General features: G+C 39.8%; 1 protein-coding gene across 1 annotated transcript in view; it reads right to left on the minus strand.

Moving 5' to 3' along the window:
* Window positions 1-711: 711 nt before the first annotated feature.
* Window positions 712-17,668, minus strand: part of OPN5 (opsin 5) — a 29,057-nt gene continuing 12,100 nt past the window's right edge. The window contains exons 3-7 of the mRNA XM_050315785.1: window positions 11,849-11,968; window positions 7,579-7,749; window positions 4,466-4,800; window positions 2,084-2,319; window positions 712-858 (exon numbers count right to left, since the gene is read on the minus strand). Of these exons, the coding sequence (XP_050171742.1) occupies window positions 795-858; window positions 2,084-2,319; window positions 4,466-4,800; window positions 7,579-7,749; window positions 11,849-11,968 (926 nt within the window). The 3' untranslated portion in view covers window positions 712-794. The remainder of the gene's footprint in view (window positions 859-2,083; window positions 2,320-4,465; window positions 4,801-7,578; window positions 7,750-11,848; window positions 11,969-17,668) is intronic.

A 17,668-nucleotide genomic window follows, 5' to 3' on the forward strand; every position in this document is an offset into this window, starting at 1 on the left:
CTATTGAGTACACTGGGAACTTAACAAGCTTTGTTTTGGTGAGACCAACCGCCATTCTCCTAAATCGTTACTAATCCTCATCCTTCCAACACTTAGTGCTCAAAAATTACTCTGCAGCTGCACTTGAAAGACGACTCCTTTACCACTGCTGTGACCTTTCTCACAAATACTTCTGATCTTGTCTTGACTAAAACCAAAATATTTCTGAATCTTGAAGGACTGAAGTCAAAGTGGGTTTAAGAAAGCTGGCGGCCACATGATTTGGAGAGCTGCTCACCAGGGATAACCAGGGCTAATGTGTCCCCATTGTGTAATTCAGAGCCCTGATAAGTGAAGCTCTGATTCAGATTTGTCCCCTAAGGAATCCTTTCTCTCATGCTCCAGGTCTCCAGTGACTGCAGTTGGAATTTAGGGAGATTAGCTTTGGCAAACTAAAACTGGCCTTTATGAATACTTTCCTTCCCATGAGGGAAAATAAAATATCATCCAAACTATCACTTCTGTTAGTCATAAAAAGAAAAGAAAAAAAAAAAAAGTCATTTTATAGCATCTGAAGTGAACACAAATTTTTTATAGAAACAAAATTTCTCTGCTTCTTCTTCCTCTGAGTACTCAAAATATTTGCCCAACTTTAATCCCACTGTTTTGGTCAGGATGCAAAGAACTACATTGTACTCAGGACTAGGGAGTAAAATAAAACTGTCACTGTGTTTTAATTAATTTACAGAAAGAGGAGCTTGAGCCAGTAGAGCTGTTTGTCATCAGGTTTTCATTTGCTGTATTGAAATGAGCCTTCATGCTTCCAGCTGGGTTTCGTTCACCACCATCGAGTCTGTGTGTGCAGATATGGTGTATGTCCTGTGGGAAGGAGAAGGTACAATGATAGTTTTGTTTGTACCAAGCTGGAAAGTAAGTTCATAATTCTGGGAAGTAGTTTCTCCAGGTCATTTTGTTCACTGCACAGACCTAGGAAAGCCAACTTGCATTCAGCATCAGGGACTAAGTGAAACCTCCTTCAGGGGGATAACTTAGAGGTTAAACACAAATCCAGCCACCAAAGGCTATTTTGGATTTGTCTCTCATTTGACTAAAACTGTAGAAGGGTTTTAGGTAAACTATAAATTCAGCCTCTCAAATGTTTACAACATATAGAAACTCTATATGTTCTGCAGATGAGGTAAATCTGAGTGCAGGACCTGCTACGAGAAGCTGCGGAAGTTCAGGATATTGGCTCATTCTGAGCAACACATCAAAAATGCTGGAAGTGGTAAAGGAATAATAGGAATGATAAAATGGTCCTTTGTGCCTCTAATAAGCACATGCTGAGGCACATATATTTTAGGCCTTTGAAGAAAATTACTGGAATTCTACTATTTAATGGCCTTTGTATCAGTCTACACTGTCAGATCAACATCCATGATTTTCTCATTGTTCAATCACAGAACTAAGGTAATTTCTGGTGTAATGCAGAACTAGAAGCACTTTTCCTCCAAGGGCATAATTAGGGTTTTCAGGAACTCCACTGGTGTTCAGCGTAAATTTCACCTGAAAGTTGTAAATAGAAAAGGGCTTTCTTATGAGACCTTATTATACTTTGATTTGTTGAGTTTGGGGTGAATGTCACCTACAGGGTGATTAAGGAACTATTGTCTCTCCTTGCTGATTCTGCAGCTGAAAGGCACAGTATTAACAGGTTGGAATGTATGGAATTAGCATAATTCTCTTCCATTTACTTCACTGGAAATAGAGGTCATCAACACCTTTCGGAGGTAACTCATATGATGACATGAAAGAAAAGGAACAAGAAGACAGGCTTGATCCCAAAACCACTAAAACCAGTGGGCCTTTTTTCCAAATATCAATGGAGTTGCAGCTGGATCTGAAAGTAAGGATTGTCTCCTTGCTTCTCTTTATACACCCAGAGTCACTTCATAAATTCCCATGGCAAGAAATACCCTAAATAAGTCATGGTTAAAAACAAGAAATAAGATTCATAGAGCTGTGATTCTTGGTAGATCTTAGTTTGGTATTTTTTGGAATGTTGTGTACTTAAAGGCATCCTACTTCTCAAAGAAGACATTACCTCGATTTCTTCAAAGAGTTCTTTGCTTTCAGTCCTCCTGACCGGCAACAGGCGAACTTACAATCTATGACCTGGTAAATAATTGGGTTGTACATGGCTGCTGACTTTGCAAGCAGTGTTGGTACCACTGAAAACTGAATGGGAACTGAATCCGGCTGTCCAAAGGCTGACCAGACTGAGACCACGGCGTAGGGGATCCAGGCAATGAGGAACCCTGCGCAGATCAACATCGCCACCTTGTGAGAGGAGAAAAGAGAGGAGGAGGTTTATCCAGCACAGTCAGACACTGGAAGCACAGCACAGAGCGGGGCAGAATACAAGGGAACATGCCACTGAATGGAAAAGAAGAATAAAAACTTGCTTCAGGTAAATTTACAACATGAAGAAAATCTGTCACACATCTTTATCTTGTGCCTGCTTTTCTTTCACCTGCCACAGAGCAGTTAATGAGTCTGTTATCACAGACATTTAAAAATGCCATAAAGTCTGGCTAAATAGGAGGAAACTAAATGAGATCTCAGAAAGTAATAATCATTTGACACTGGATTTAAACTATTTAAGGAGGAGAGTCCTTTCAAAACACAGAATCTCTTTTTTTTTTGGATAACATACAGATTATAGCAGAGCTGCAAAAGTTTTTAAAAAGATCTTCTGAAAACTGGGAATTTAATTAAGAGTGAGAATGTTAGTACAATGTCTAGTTATCTTTCTTCTAACCCACATCACGGATTTGTACTCCATTAAGATATGTAGATAGTTTAAAAAAGCATATTTCCAGAAAATACTTCAGTTCTGATAACACGTTCCCAGTAAATTAGTAAAGGACTTCCTTATAATGCAAGGAAATGTAACCATAAGAAAGTTTAGTTTAAATATTAAATAAAAAGTGTTTGGGGCTAAGATTTGAGATTTGTATATTTTACTGGAACCAGCCTGTCTACACTCAATCACAGCCTGGTAAAGCTTAAGATGACATCATGCAATAATACATCCTGAAGAACCTCTGCCATTATACTGCTGCCATTGACAGGCTGTTGCTGCATCCAGACTGGGGGTAGTACAAGTGCACTCATTTGGAATAAGGCAATTAGCAGGATTAGGGGAAAAACAATCACCAGACAGCAAAAGGATTTTGGATGTTGCATAACATTTTTTTGTACTTTTTTTTGTTGTCTGTTATTGAAGGAAGTGAAGTGCACGTGAGCCAAGGGTCTCAAACACAGCCTGTTTGTTATAAATCGTGCTGTGGAGTCAAATGGGTTAGAAGGGAGACTCATTTTCCATATTTCTATTTATCCCAACATTATGTTCCCTACTGTGGATCCAAGACAGGAGGGACAATTACTAGTGTTTCAACTCAGATCACACTGAAGCTTTATGTGATCCCTCCAATATGGCAAAAATAAATCTGCAGCCTCAAATCAAAAGTTTGCATTGTTCTTCAAAGGAAATTTGCTGAATAACCACAAAAAATGTACCGTATTGAAACACCCCTTTGAAAGGCAAGTACAGCTGTACCAGCTGTATTGGCAGCACTGGCTGTACAGGTACCAGCTGAGGTTCTCCAATATGTTTAGACATATTGTCCTTTATTGCTCTATGTTATATAACTTTCAGTTCAACTCACAAAAAGAAATGGAACAAAGTTTGATCAGCCAAGCAAAAGTTGCTGCTTGTCTCTCTCTCTTGGTGTGGCTTACAGAGGCTGGTGGATCTTTTACAGCTAAGGAATCTGGTTTTGTTCAATACAAGTCTTTATTTTGAGAGATTTGCTGGCACAATAACTAGTATCAAGGCTCATGGTTGTCACCATTGCCAAAGAGAAAACAGATTCAATCAGAAGGAAAAACAGGATATGGTCTAAGATGCAAAATTAATCTTAGTACTTCAGTGCATTTTTATCACAAGGCTGAACTTAAATGATAAATTATTTGCATAAAAACAATTGCAGTGTCACAGGACTGATTTTGGTTTATATCTTCATTAACAGAGGAACGTAAACTGTCTGAAAGGTTTATTTCCCTGCTACAAAATCTGCTCTTTATCTGTTTTCTGTAATAATTTCTGTGTACCTCGAATGCCTTAAATTAGTCTTTACAACTGTTCCTGGAAGCAAAGGGTATTTTATAGTGGAGAACAAAGGACATAGGGAGATCATATGACTTGTAAGGTCACACAGGAAAGCTGTGTCAGAGCTTCAGAGTGAATCATGATCTCAGAGACTCGAGTGCCCTAATCACAGAATTATGTTTCCACTCCTGTTTTTCCCATCTTGACAACAACAAAGGAGAAATCTACAAGAACCACCTTCAGGGCATCATACTGTTGTCTCCAAACCTGCTTCTATGACCCAGCAAATGAAACCGAGGTTAATGTTCCTACCTTGGTCAGCTTCATTTCAAGTATGTGGCTGTTCTGAATCCTGGTATCGTAGTGAGCGACTTCTTTGGTGGACGATTTGACTTTCAAAATTATTTTGACATAGGAAAACACAATCACCGCAGTTGGGAGCAGGAGGCAGAAGAAAAGAATACTGAGAACAAAAACCTGTCCAGCCACCGAAGCCTGTGCCAGCCACCAGTCCAGAGTGCAGGAGGTCCCAAATGGTTCAGGGGCGTAGCTCCCCACCCCTGCAAAAGGCACCGTAGCCCAGAACGTAGCATAGGCCCAGATTATTGCCAGACAGATAAATGCATGATGTCTCTTCAGCCAGGTACCTGCAAGGTAATTCCAGAGATGCAAGCTCATGCCCAGGTGTATCTGGCACGACTGAACATGCCATGTCTCATGGAAGTGCTCAAGGCCAGGTTGGATGTAACTCTGAGCAATCTGGTCTAGTGGAAGCTGTCCCTGTTGGGGGGGTGGAACTGTATGGTCTTTAAGGTCCCTTCAACCCAAACCATTCTATTGTTCACTGATTCTATGAAGTATGAGTTTGGTCAACTGTTTGGCAACAACTCTGTAGTGTTAGTCTTGCCTCTTTCCAGAAATCATTGGTGACCCTGAGTGAGGCCCTCCAGCTCATGCTGTGCCTCACAAAGACAAATACACACTCGTATGGAAGACTCCACCTGACTTTACTTTAGGTCTTTGCTTTAAGTTGTGGTGATTTACAACTGAGAAGAGTCCAAACCAAAGCAATCCAAGCAACCAGGCCAGCAACATTGTGGGAATCTTGTGCAGTAATTTTGGAAATTGCTTTGTGGTCACTAACAGTGTATTCATGGTGTGTGATCAGATGAGACAGAGGTTCAACCTACATGAAGGACTAAGACTTTAATTCAGCTTTTCATTACTCAGTACAAGGGCTCATCCATGGTAACTGTGCAATGTAACTTACATTATTTCCTATTCTTTCTGTTGTGTAATACCAGGCTAAAGTTCAATCTCAGGACAGTTCTCAACATAAATTATTAAACTAAGTGACTTTTAAAAAAGGCTTTACAGAGGGAATGAGATATGCTCTACAGAAGGAATGAGAATAAGACATATTTTTACCTTGTCATTATTTTCCAGTACAGAAAACCACCATGAGTTCCTGTCAGAAGTATCCATAATAGGTGTTTTCATGTATTCTTGCCCATTTATTTAATTAATCCTAATTTTATTAAATGTATCTCTGGAGATGTGGAATATGGAATATTGTCTTTCTGCTTGTCTTGCATACAGCTCTAATCCATGTGGAAAAAGCTTCAGTTTACAAGCTTTCCATCATCACATATGTTCAACATTTGATTTGGATAGAACTAACAAGTTAAAATCTGTAATTTATTCAGAAACTTGAAATATGGTGCAATGGCCCTTCCACTTCGGAAGGTCCAACTTGTTTGCAGTTCCTGACTCACAGGGGAGTTTTCACTCACTTCACACTAACATTGAGGAGCTTTCTTCTGGATTTCAGGATGACTTAAAACAGAATCAAAGCAAAGAAGCACCTGTGACCACTCTCCCTTCACAGCTGATTTTACATTCCCAGATCACTGGAAGGAAAATGAACACTGCCTGACAAATGATGTATTCTTGTATGATGGCTGAGAGACAGAAAGGTGGTTTGTTGTGCTCAGGGATGGAAAAACAAAGCAACAACAGCATGAGTATTAAAAGAGTGATATTCTTTTCACAGCTATTGTCAAACCATAGCAACCTAGTACCAAAAAGAAAAGAAGATGTAAGTAAAAAACTGGTGGTGCAGGTCCCTGATGACTGATTTAGTCATTATACAGATAATGTCTAATTTAACCTCCTAGAATGAGTATGATAAATATGTTTATTGGTCTCCATCATTTGGTATAGACAACCATGATCAGAGCCCTTGAGCATAAAGGTTTTGAAGTGTTCTGTCCCCAGGGTACTAAGACACCATGCTAAATACCAGAGCTGGTGGCATGAACGCAGCCAGGCAAGAAACATTCACATCAGTTCACCAAATCTGTGAAAAACTGTCCATGGTTTGGGTTGCCACTGAATTATTTTGATAAGACTTCTATAGGAAGAACTGAAATCCCACTTAATGTGAATGACGTATCTAACACTCAGCTAAGGAGACCTTCCCTGCACTCCCATTTAAGGGAGAAGATGCCAGGATCTACGATAGCACAGGATCTACGATAGCATAGGATCTATGATAGCACAGGATCTATGATAGCACAGGATCTATGATAGCACATCTTAGCAACTCTACCACAGATTTTAACTGCTTACACAGACTGGCTTGCTTACACTTCCTAGCTGTAGAGACATTCCTTATAACTTAACATTACATGATTGACATTATATCTCATTTTAAAGAAATCTGTTGTGTATCCTTCAAGTCACAGGGGCAAGGTGTTTCTTATATATAAAGTCACCCTGAATTTTGATGGGATTTTAATCCTTTCCAAAGCAGGAAGAATATCTTTTCTAAACTGTGACAATTTCTTTTTACTGGAAAGAATGAAGCATATAATACATCATGTTCAAGGCATACAAGATATTGATGGATATGATGGTAACAACTTTTATTGCTAAATTCATTTCATCCTCTCGGGTTCCATCTCCATATTAGAGAGATGATATCACATTATGAATTATTACCCATCCAAATCTCTTAGATGTTTTAAATAGCTTGACACATATCTTAGTGGAATTTAGGCATCTAATAGGGAATATTTCTATGTGTTGGTCCATAAGGTCCTGGAATATGTGCAATACTTGAATGTGCTAATGTTAATAGTCCTTGATTCACATAAAGTGGTTTGTCTATGATGGATTATGAAAACTCATGGCTTAAGCAGACAGCAGAGAGACAACAGTGAAGATGTTATGTCCAGCAAATTTAGCTGGGATTACTTGGCTAATGAAAATGTGCTTCTCTTATCTATGTATTTTCCTCTATATTTAACAAAAACATTCTGAAGAGCTTAAATATGATTTCAGTGTAGTAAACTACAGCACTTAATATAGTTCCTCTATAGTCACAGATAATATAGTTATTTCTAAATATAGAGTTGTCTTACCATAGGACAAGTGGCAGATTTTTAGGTACCTGTCCAGGCTGACAGCTGTCATGGTAATAAGGCTCCCACAGCCAAAGAAGAAACCAGCCCATCCATACCAGCGGCAGCCTATCCATCCAAACATCCAGCGGTGACAAAAGAAGGAGATGATGCTGAAAGGTTTGCCTACAACTTCAGAAAAGGAGAAGAGAATGTCACTTTACCTGATAAAACCCATCATTGATAGAACCACCCTTTTTCAGAAAGGCAAACCCTCTCCTTTGGACAAAACTGCAAAGTGTTCTGCAATGTCAAGAGGGGCTTCAGGCACAGTAGGTGTGATGACTTAAAGCTGAAGGAGGGTAAACTTGGATGAGATATTAGGAAGAAAATCTTTACTGTGAGGATGGTGAGGTGCTGGCATGGGTTGCCCAGAGAAGCTGTGATGCTCCATCCCTGGAAGTGTTCAAGGCCAGGTTGGATGAGGCTTCAAGCGACCTGGTCTAGTGAAGGTGTTGTTGCCCATTTGGGGGATTTGGAACCAAATGATCATTAATGTCCCTTCCAACCCAAAGTCTTCTATGATTCTATGATTTGTGTGCTCTCCATCCACAGAACTAAGCCTAAGGCAGCTCTAGCTACAGCCCACAACATCAAAGCTGTGGTAGGATGAGCCAAGCCTTCAGAACTGCTGGAAATAGGTGCTTTACTATGGCCACAGGAACCAGAAGTAAACCAGTATTCTGGTACCCAACATGGGCAAGCTCTTCCCATTATGAAAACTTCAGAGTATGTTAATTCCACATGCAAACACATGTCAGTATCTAAACAGTACAGGTGATGGGCAAGTCAGGGCTTGAAACAGGCACAGATCTAATCTACATCCCTAGGATTGTCCACTGAGTGTCTTGAAACACAAGATAAAGAAACTTGCCTTTAAAAAGGGCTTTTACAAACCTATCAAGGCCCAACAGTAGGATACAAGTGTTAAATGAGGAGGAAAGATTCTGCTATGGCTCAGCTGCAGAAGTAGCTTCAGCTTCTGTCCATGCCACACATTTCCTTGGTGCCTCTCAACAAGTAACCTGGTCACAGACATCAAAACCTTCTAAACTTCCCCAAAAAGATGGGAAATATATAATATTTTTGAGGCTCTGTCTTAGTGGTACTTTAGGTCTTTCCTCCACTTGTAAAACTGAGGGGTACATTATGGAAGAAGTGAAGTTGGGACAAATGTTGTTCCATTCCCACCTTAAATCAAATTTAAATTATTCATATGTTTTGTAAACACTGTAAAAATAAGGAAGTTTGAAATTTGCAATATTCTAGTTAGAAAATTACCACTACCTCCTGATTATTAATATTTTATATTTTTTTGGTCAAAAACCAGACAAAGAAAAAAAACAATGTCAATGGAACAGAAAACTCAAAAATTTATAATCTAGGAACATCAGCATGTTTTCCATATCCTTCATTTCTACTTACCAGACTGACCTGAAATGCTCTCAGGCCTGAACAGTTCAACTGCAATATTCAAACAGCATTAAATATTGAACTCCAGGTTTCTGTGACTGTATTCCTTCCTGCACAGGAGTAGCCAGAGCACCTCAAGGATTTGAAAACATCTCCGCTGCCCTGGGCTATTTTCCCCGGCTGAACCACAGTGTCTGTAATGTCATAGCAGCTCAGTGAATTGGTTTATAAAGAGGGTCTTGCAAAATGCAATTCTCACAAGGTAACCTATTCATAGAAGCCAAGATAAAAGTCTTATTTTGTTGAAGTGATCTGCAGGAAAATGTTTTTGGTTGTTCCCAAAAATATTCCATTTCACATCAGATTGAACACAATACTAAGCATTCTGTTTTCAGTATTAGCAGAAAATTAAAATATTTCTAATAAAATCAAATATTGCATAAAATGGCCTCTGCTCCATCTTTTATGCCAAAAGCATCATGATTGAAAACCCTTCAAAAACAGATTTCTTTTTAAACAAGGTATTTTGGGATTATTTTCCTTTAGCCTAAGTCTGTAAGGAAAGTTTTGCCTGAGCCTGAAGGTTGTGTTCGGGTCAATGTATGATGTGCTTTTCTCTGAGCAGAATAAATGTATTTTTAATTTTTCAAGCAAGAGCTGACCTCAGTGATTAAGTTTCAAGAAAAACATTAAATATGGTAAGGTCTAGGACATATTCTAACAGCCAGCAACTTTACTCATGTAAATGATTGCCAGCTTTAAAGGCCAACACATTTATTTGCACTAAACCAAATTTCTCTTCAGCAGCAGGACTCGGAGGAGCTCAGAGCACGGTGTCAGTGCAAAAAGAGCCCGATGCAGCTTTGAACAAGGGGCTGGTGCCACCCTGTGGAAATCTGCAGGAAGCAGAGCCATGGCAGAACTCGTTTCTCTAACAAGATGCCAAGATAAGTGTGTGAAATATGAAAATTTTGGGGAGGGGAAATCCTATCTTCACTCCGATCAGTCCAGCAGACCAAACACATCACATTTCTCAGGTGAACATCTTCCATTAGCAAAAAAATATTAGAGAAGGGAGAAAAAACCTGCATGGATCTACCAATCACAATTATTTTTAATTCCAAAACTTAAACACACAGATTGAGATTCCCCATAGAAGAAAGCAAGGTGACCAGGTGATATGGTGGTGACAGACCTTAACAGAGAAGCTGTCAGCCCTCATGCTAGGAAGGCTCCCAAAATAGGCGTAATTTGCATGGTTGGGACATGCAGCTTTTGTGGTTAAGAGATACTTATTAAAACTCATCAAATTATAGCATGCTTTGGCTTGCAAGAGTTCTTAAAGATCAAATAGTTCCAAGCCCCCTGCCACGGACAGGGAAATCTCCCACTCGACCAGGCTGCTCAGAGTCCCATCCAAACCAACCTTGAACACTTCAGGGATGGAGTAGCCACTCCTTCTCTTGGCAACATTCAAAATATATAGCTGGGGAAATTCTCCTGAAAAACTTCCTCTCACTGGATTGACTATCATAAGAGTCAAACATGAGACTTATAAGACAGACTCTTAAAGACACAAAGGAAATGGGAGCATCCCAGAAGAGTAAACAAACATTATGGTTTTTAATCCTTAACTTCCAAATGTTGAAAGATGGAAATAGTGACTCCATGGTAGAAATGCCAAAGAAATCATTGGGATTTTTCTGTGTGGTAGCAATGATATTTATACTAACATCTACTGAATTTATATTTGCTTCAGAAATCCATGTTTACTGATCAAAACCCCTGTAATCTGCAGGGGTGAGCAGATCCTCAGCCTTGTGCCATGAGAGCATCAGTGAGGGGAGACTGGGAGCCACCATTTTATATTGTTCAGTGCTATTTTGGACATTTGGATGAGAGCAAAACCATTTGTCAGAGATGAGGGCAGGAAAAGGGTGCACTGCAGTTGAAGGCAGGGCTCCCAGTGTATGCAACACACACAGGACAGATGACTTTGGGAGCATGGGAATATATTGCCATTTATATTGCAGGGGGGAGAATCCCATGGTCACCTGGGTCTATTGGATTGCCTGACATCCAAAATATCCTTTTCTAAAGGACATCCAGCCCTTCTGCTGTATTTGCATGTAGCTATGGGCAGCTGAGCGAGAGACTCGTCAAGAGCCAAAAACAACAATCTCCAGAGGCTCTTGACTCTGCAACTCTGTATAAACCTTTCCAAAGCTTTCTCTTCCCATGCCAGGATATCCAGACTGTGGGGCTGAAATAAAAATCCTCCCAGTTGGCTGCTGTTGCTCTTACTTTACAGATTGACAAATGCTTATTTTTCTGATCCAGGGATAAAGGAGGGTGGTCACTAGAGAGAAAACTATTAGCTTTGGTAGGCTGATGACTACTGGTTTTTTCCAATTATTTGGCCAAACACGTATTTTTGAGGCACTTGGATCCCTTCTATTGTATCCTACAGCAAGAAAACATAGTTTTCTGTGCCTGTAATACTGAGTTATTTTGTGGTTATTGTGCCAGGGTGCACATGGAAACTGGAGAGCTGCCCAGTGCTGGGATGAACAGGTGTTTTGACTGATTGACAAAATCAATCCTATTTTTTCCTCTGTACTGTTCATTTCTTCCCATCAAGTTGCTCAGGAATGTTGTTTTCTATCCGTCCCTGTTATTTATATGCAAATAAGAGAGTAGAAATATCAGTAGCAGAAGGTCTTTGGGGCTCCCTTGACTTTCAGAGGAATGTCTCTTGCTGCTGCCAGAAAGAATGGTGGAATAGTAAAAATGAGTGAAAATAAAGGCATGACATTACCTGAAATGCCCAGATCACACACTGCTAAATTAACAGTCATTATCTCAGCAGGTCTCAACTTCTTTTTTCGCTTTGAGGACATAAAAATAACATACCCATTTCCCAGAGTCGAAAGGATCCCTGTAATAATGAAAAACAGAATAACAATCAAATTAGAAGCCTCCTCAAAACCAGCAATATCCCACCTTCCTTGTGAAATTCCCTGCTATTTTCAGCCTGAACCTGTGGTCCTAAGACTGGACATTTTACTCCGAAACATGGTCATCTCATTGTCATTATGCAGCTCATAGAGACATCAGCTGCAGACACCTCCCTCCCACAGCAAATACTATTTTCCCCTCTGCAGCAGAGCATTGCCTTCACCACCTGAGCCTGCACAACTATTGACTGAATGGTCTCAATAGAAATCCCATAATTCCTCTGTTATCATCAATCCCATTTTTTCTCACAAACATTTATACAGCCACAGGAATGAAATTCTGTCTGCAGCTGTCTGTAGTCAAATGTATTAAATATTGTAATCAGAGGCAGAGGGATGTAAACTAAGATATTAATATAAAAATCTTAAATTTTACAATAAAATTAATTTCTCTAATAAGAAAGAAAAATAATCAAATTAATCTGATTATTCTGATTTTAACTTCCAGGTGGAATTCAGTGCATGGGCAGGACCCTTTTCTTGCTGGATGACTTTTTTTTTTCCATATCACCACCCCAGCAACTACAGGGAACCACAGTGGAAGTGATTAATCACCCATTGAATTAATCACACTGGTACCACAAATTGTAGGGTTTCCATTTCCCTTAAAGAAAAATGTTTCTTCAGTAACTCATGTCTGAGTTTAAGCTCAGCATGAGAGTTTTGCAGCAGAAACACAGGACAGCACACACAACATCCCCCTCATGAAGCAAGAATCACATCCAAAGGTGGAAAACCCAAAGGAACCTTTGCCCATAGAGCCTCACACCAGAGCAGAGGAGATGAAGAAGGAGGGAGACACAGAAGAAAAGAGTGAAGAGCAAAGAATGGCAGAAACCCCAACCTCCTGCCCTGACATTGTCTCACCAAAGGCACATACGATGTCAATGAGGAAGATTTTGGAGAGGAGTTCACCTCAGAGAAGTGTGAGAAAAGGTGTTTTCCTTAAGTACTTTATGTTTATCATCTTTGTTTCTCCCTACATAAACAGTAATTAAATGTTAAGTTTTGGCAGTTGGAAGTTTGGGGATTGGAACTGGATGATCTTTAAAGTCCCTTCCAACCCAATCCATTCTTTAATTCTATGATTCTAAAGTAAATTCCCCTCAATGAGCCTGTTTGCCACTTCGGTAACTGGGGATGGATCTCCCTGTCTTTACCTCCACCCTGTCTTCATCTCCACTGCTTTTTCTCTGCCTGTTTCCTCCCTGTCCCACTGTGAGGGTCATTCTGGGTGCCAGCTGAGGCCAACTCACCACACTACTAAAAAAAGTCATAAATAACCCAACTTTCCTCTGTTGATGAGGCAGCAAAGTCACCTTCTGTGATGCCTTCGTACACATGGCTCTGCTGGGGCAAACTCAGCTGTATTTTATGTTTCCTAAAGACTCCATTAGCCCTCCAGCCTCCCAGCAACTCTGACCTCCCAAATATTGTACCTTTGAATACCACATAATTTTCATCAGAATCTTCTGTCAGGCCAGACCTAAGGAATTGAAGCTCAGTAATTAAATGGGAATTTAATTATTAAGTAATTAATTTGGTAATTCAGTAATTAATAGTCCAGTATTTAAATGGATATTTAAGTATTTAGTTGGGCCCATCAATGGAACAATCCCCTTGCAAGGGTGACATGTCCTCAAAGAATCAAGAAGCCCAACCTGGAACCTTCCATGAGGCAGAGAGAAAAATGGTTCTCAGAGGCTAAAACCAGACTATTTACTAAGACATAGGACCAAGAGTTTACCAAACTCAGGACAAAAATACTTTGTTTTTTAATTTTTCGGTATTAAATGCAACACTAATTGGACCCTCTTCTTATTTTTATATTGACAGTATTGTTTTCTACATTATTAAAAAAAAAAACAGGCAGGACAGAAGCTGGGTTATTATTGATCTCAAGTTTTCACAGGAAATTTGATTTACCCATGGTGAATTAAATTTAAAGAACAACCTACTCTTATGGCTCTGCAAATTTAATCTGAATTATAAGCAGATAGAGGTATTCATATGAACTATTTTCTTCCTTGCAGCTAAGTCGATGAATCTCAATGTTGTGAGAATTTTTTATATATTTTAATCCTTTTCTCTCTTAATGCCATTTTTCTCTCCAGTGATATTTCGGATAACTAGAGTGTCAGCATCCAATTTGAAATACTTTTTGAAAGCACTTGACATTTTCCTGAATCTTTTTCAACTGACTGGCAGTCCAGAGAGACGTCTCCATCTCTGCCAAGCCTCTAAAGCAACTGCTCATCATTAATATCAATGTTCCAGAGAGCCCCAGCCCACTGACCTCCTAATCCTACATCTGGAAGGGGTCCAGTGATAATTTATGTTGGGTTTTGTCTATGCTTTTATCTGGCAATTGCTTATCTGAATTCTTTTTTAACTCCTCAGTGATCAAAACTCTATAATCTCCTTAGAGGAGCATCTAATGCTCCATTTCCCCTTCTATTAAATGATTTTCCTCGCAGTTAGCTGGAGACCTTGCTGGTGCAATCTCCAGGTCTGGTAGGTGAGAAACAGGGGAAAAGACTCTTCAGATATAAAATAAAGGCTCTTTCCCAGGAGTGACCAGTTCAGGGCACAGCTGTCCATGGCACTGTAGCACTATTACATAGATACAAAGAGCCAAGGATGTGATAACTAAAAAAGTGAGGCCTGCAGAGACAGAGCCAGGCTGAGACACACGAACTGCAGTGAGAGGGAAAGTATTTAAAATTAGTAAACTGAAGAAATAAGCTTTCATTTCTCCAACTGACAGCGGTACTAAACCACTAGAGAAAATAAAATAAAAATAAAATTTAAAAAAAAAAGATAGTTCAGGATTTTGTTTTCAATTAAGCTGTTTCATAACATGCTGAGGAAGCATGCAGCAAGAGTTTGCAAATCAATAGTTAGTTGCCACAGGGTTTCAGAGGAGCTGGCAGCCAGCGGGTCCCTGCTCAGTAGTTTGTCACCCTGCCTGGTCATACAGTGAATCAATCAAGCCAGTGATGAAAAAGCTGGTGGGGGAAGTGAAAAAAATAAAAAGAATTGGATTCTCAAAACCACATGCATGGTTAGATTTTTTTTTTTTCCTAGACAATTAAAACAACTTCACACAGAAATTAACTAGCCAGGACGAAAGACCATGTGCTCACAGAAAATTTACCACAGATTGTTCAAGACCTCTGATTTTCTTCAAAGGCAAAAAATTTGTACTTTTTCTATCTCAAACCTCAATACTTCAGCTGTAGAACCAATCTGACCCTAAAGCTCTGCCAAGTTGCCTGGTAGCATCCTAGCCTTGTTCAGCCATAGTGCAGCTTCCTCCCCTCTTTGAAAGAAATTTTAAACTCATGTGCACCTTACACACCTCAAGGGCAAAAGGATGTGCAATAGCAGTCCTGGCTTCCCACCTCCTGGGTTCCCTCTCCCTGCTCTCAGGATGTCCACACAGACCATCCTCAAGAGGGGCCACAATTTTCTTGGAAGGGATCTGCAAAGGAGTAGGGAACACAGTTCAGTGCCACCACTGAACTGAAGGTGACAAGTTCAGTCTGAATCACAAGTTATAATAAAAAACACAGATGCAGAATTGTAGGATCATTCAGGTCAGAAAAGACCTCCAAGATCATCAAGTCCAACCTTCGACCACCAGGCCCACTAAATTATATCACAAAGTGCCATGTCTACTTGTTTTCTGAACAGGGATGGTGATTCCATTTCCCTGGGCAGCCTATTACATCTCCTGAACCACTTTTTCAGTGAGTAAGTTTTTCCTAATATTGAAGCTAAACCTCCCGTGGTACAATTTGAATCTGTTTCCTCTTGTCCTGTCACTTGTTGGGCAAAGAGACCAACCCCTACCTGGCTACAGCATCCTTTCAGGTAGTTGTGGAGAGCGATAAGGTCTCCCCTGAGCCTCCTTTTCTCCCTACCTCACAGGAACTGAATGCTCCAGCTTGGTTTTCCATCTTCTGCAGATTACACACACAGTTTATAAAGTAAATCTGCAATACTGCAGAGTTACCCCAAGGCACAACTATGCATAAAAGCTATTAGAGCACAGAGTTTTTGCTTACTGTTTTGGACACTTGGGAGCTGTGATTAACTTTAAAGCTGCCAATTAAAGCAAATTTGCAGCCTTAGCAAACTTGCTGTGTGGAACTTGAATAACTTCACAAGGGTAAGCTTCCTTCTCCACTATCTACCACCCAAGAACTTCGCAGAGCAGCGCTTTATGTCCCAACAGAAATGTGGATGCTTTGAATTGTCAGAAATCAACTTAGTGGAAAAGGAAATTTGAGTTGTTTGAGTTTGGGGTGGTTTTTTTTGGAACAATGGAGATGAATTTCCTTCTAAGTTCTCCTTTTTATGGAAGCCCAAGGTATTATTAAAATGTTGCTATCCACCTAAACATGATGGGTACTAAAACATGGATCTGCACAGCAGCAGGAGCTAATGGTGGCATCCCCAAGGCACTACACTAAATCAGCCTTGTGAGCTACAACTCACATGAGAAGAATGAGTCCAAGCAAAGCCTCTTTTTTCTTTTTTTTTTTTTTTTTTTTTTTTAAGGAAAATGTGCTTAAAGGCTACTTTACCCCATCTATTCACAAACACAGAAGACCTGGCATTGGTCCTTCCACCAGTTTTGTTTAATATCCTCTCTAAGTGGTTGAGACATAAGGTGAAATTATGCTTTACTGATAAAAACTATCCTTCACAAAAATCCCTACGAAAGGGTAGGAAGGGAGGAGGGGGAGTGGAGGGTTCTGCACTTCTCTTGGCCTCTGGCAACTTAACATGCATTACTGTATGATATACAATGTCTAAGACATTGCTGTGCTGGCCTAGAAATTATGAAACCAGTTGCTGAAATGATTGAGGTCACAGCTGGGCAGCAGCTTGGTGCTTAAAAACAGTGCAATGATCGCTAAAAGGAATTAAAAATATCCGTGCCAGATACCAGTGATGTCTTATTCCATAGATCCAAGTCCAAGGAAGATGCAAATGCAGCATTTACATGCATATGTAAAGACCATAATTGCCTCTAATGAAATCTGCTACTGGAGCGTGTAATGGCCATAAGGGTAAAGTAACTAACCAAGTCAAATGTGATGCAAAACAAACACATGAAAAATAACTTAAATCCAGATCTAAATGTAGGGTATGATATGTAGAGTTGCACACACACAGCAGAGCTGTGTCTTTAACTTCTCTGGCTTGGGCCACTGGATGCAATGAGTCCACCACAGGCTGTCTGACATCCATTCCACAACATCAGGAAGGTGGGAATCTCATTGATAAGTCCAATATCAAAATGATCACCAGACCTTTTTGAATTATAATTTCGGGTTCCTCACACTGCTCATAGAAGTCTTTGCCTTTATGGTTGCTTTTGGCTTTTCACTGGAAACTTTTAGTTCCTGTTCCTTGCCTTAATTTGATTACATCTGAGTTTTTCAATGTTTCACACCTGACAGGAGTGGGGGTTTTGTTTTTTGGGTTATTTTGGAACAGGATAAATCTACCCTAAATAGAGCAAACATAATAAGGCAACACAGTATATATTGGAAAGATTCACTGCAGCTACTCAAACATATTTCCTGGGATTAAAGCTAAATTTGCTT

This window comes from Myiozetetes cayanensis, unplaced genomic scaffold (genome assembly GCF_022539395.1).
Source record: "Myiozetetes cayanensis isolate MyiCay16 unplaced genomic scaffold, myiCay2020 scf2-11, whole genome shotgun sequence".
Lineage (NCBI taxonomy): Eukaryota > Metazoa > Chordata > Aves > Passeriformes > Tyrannidae > Myiozetetes > Myiozetetes cayanensis.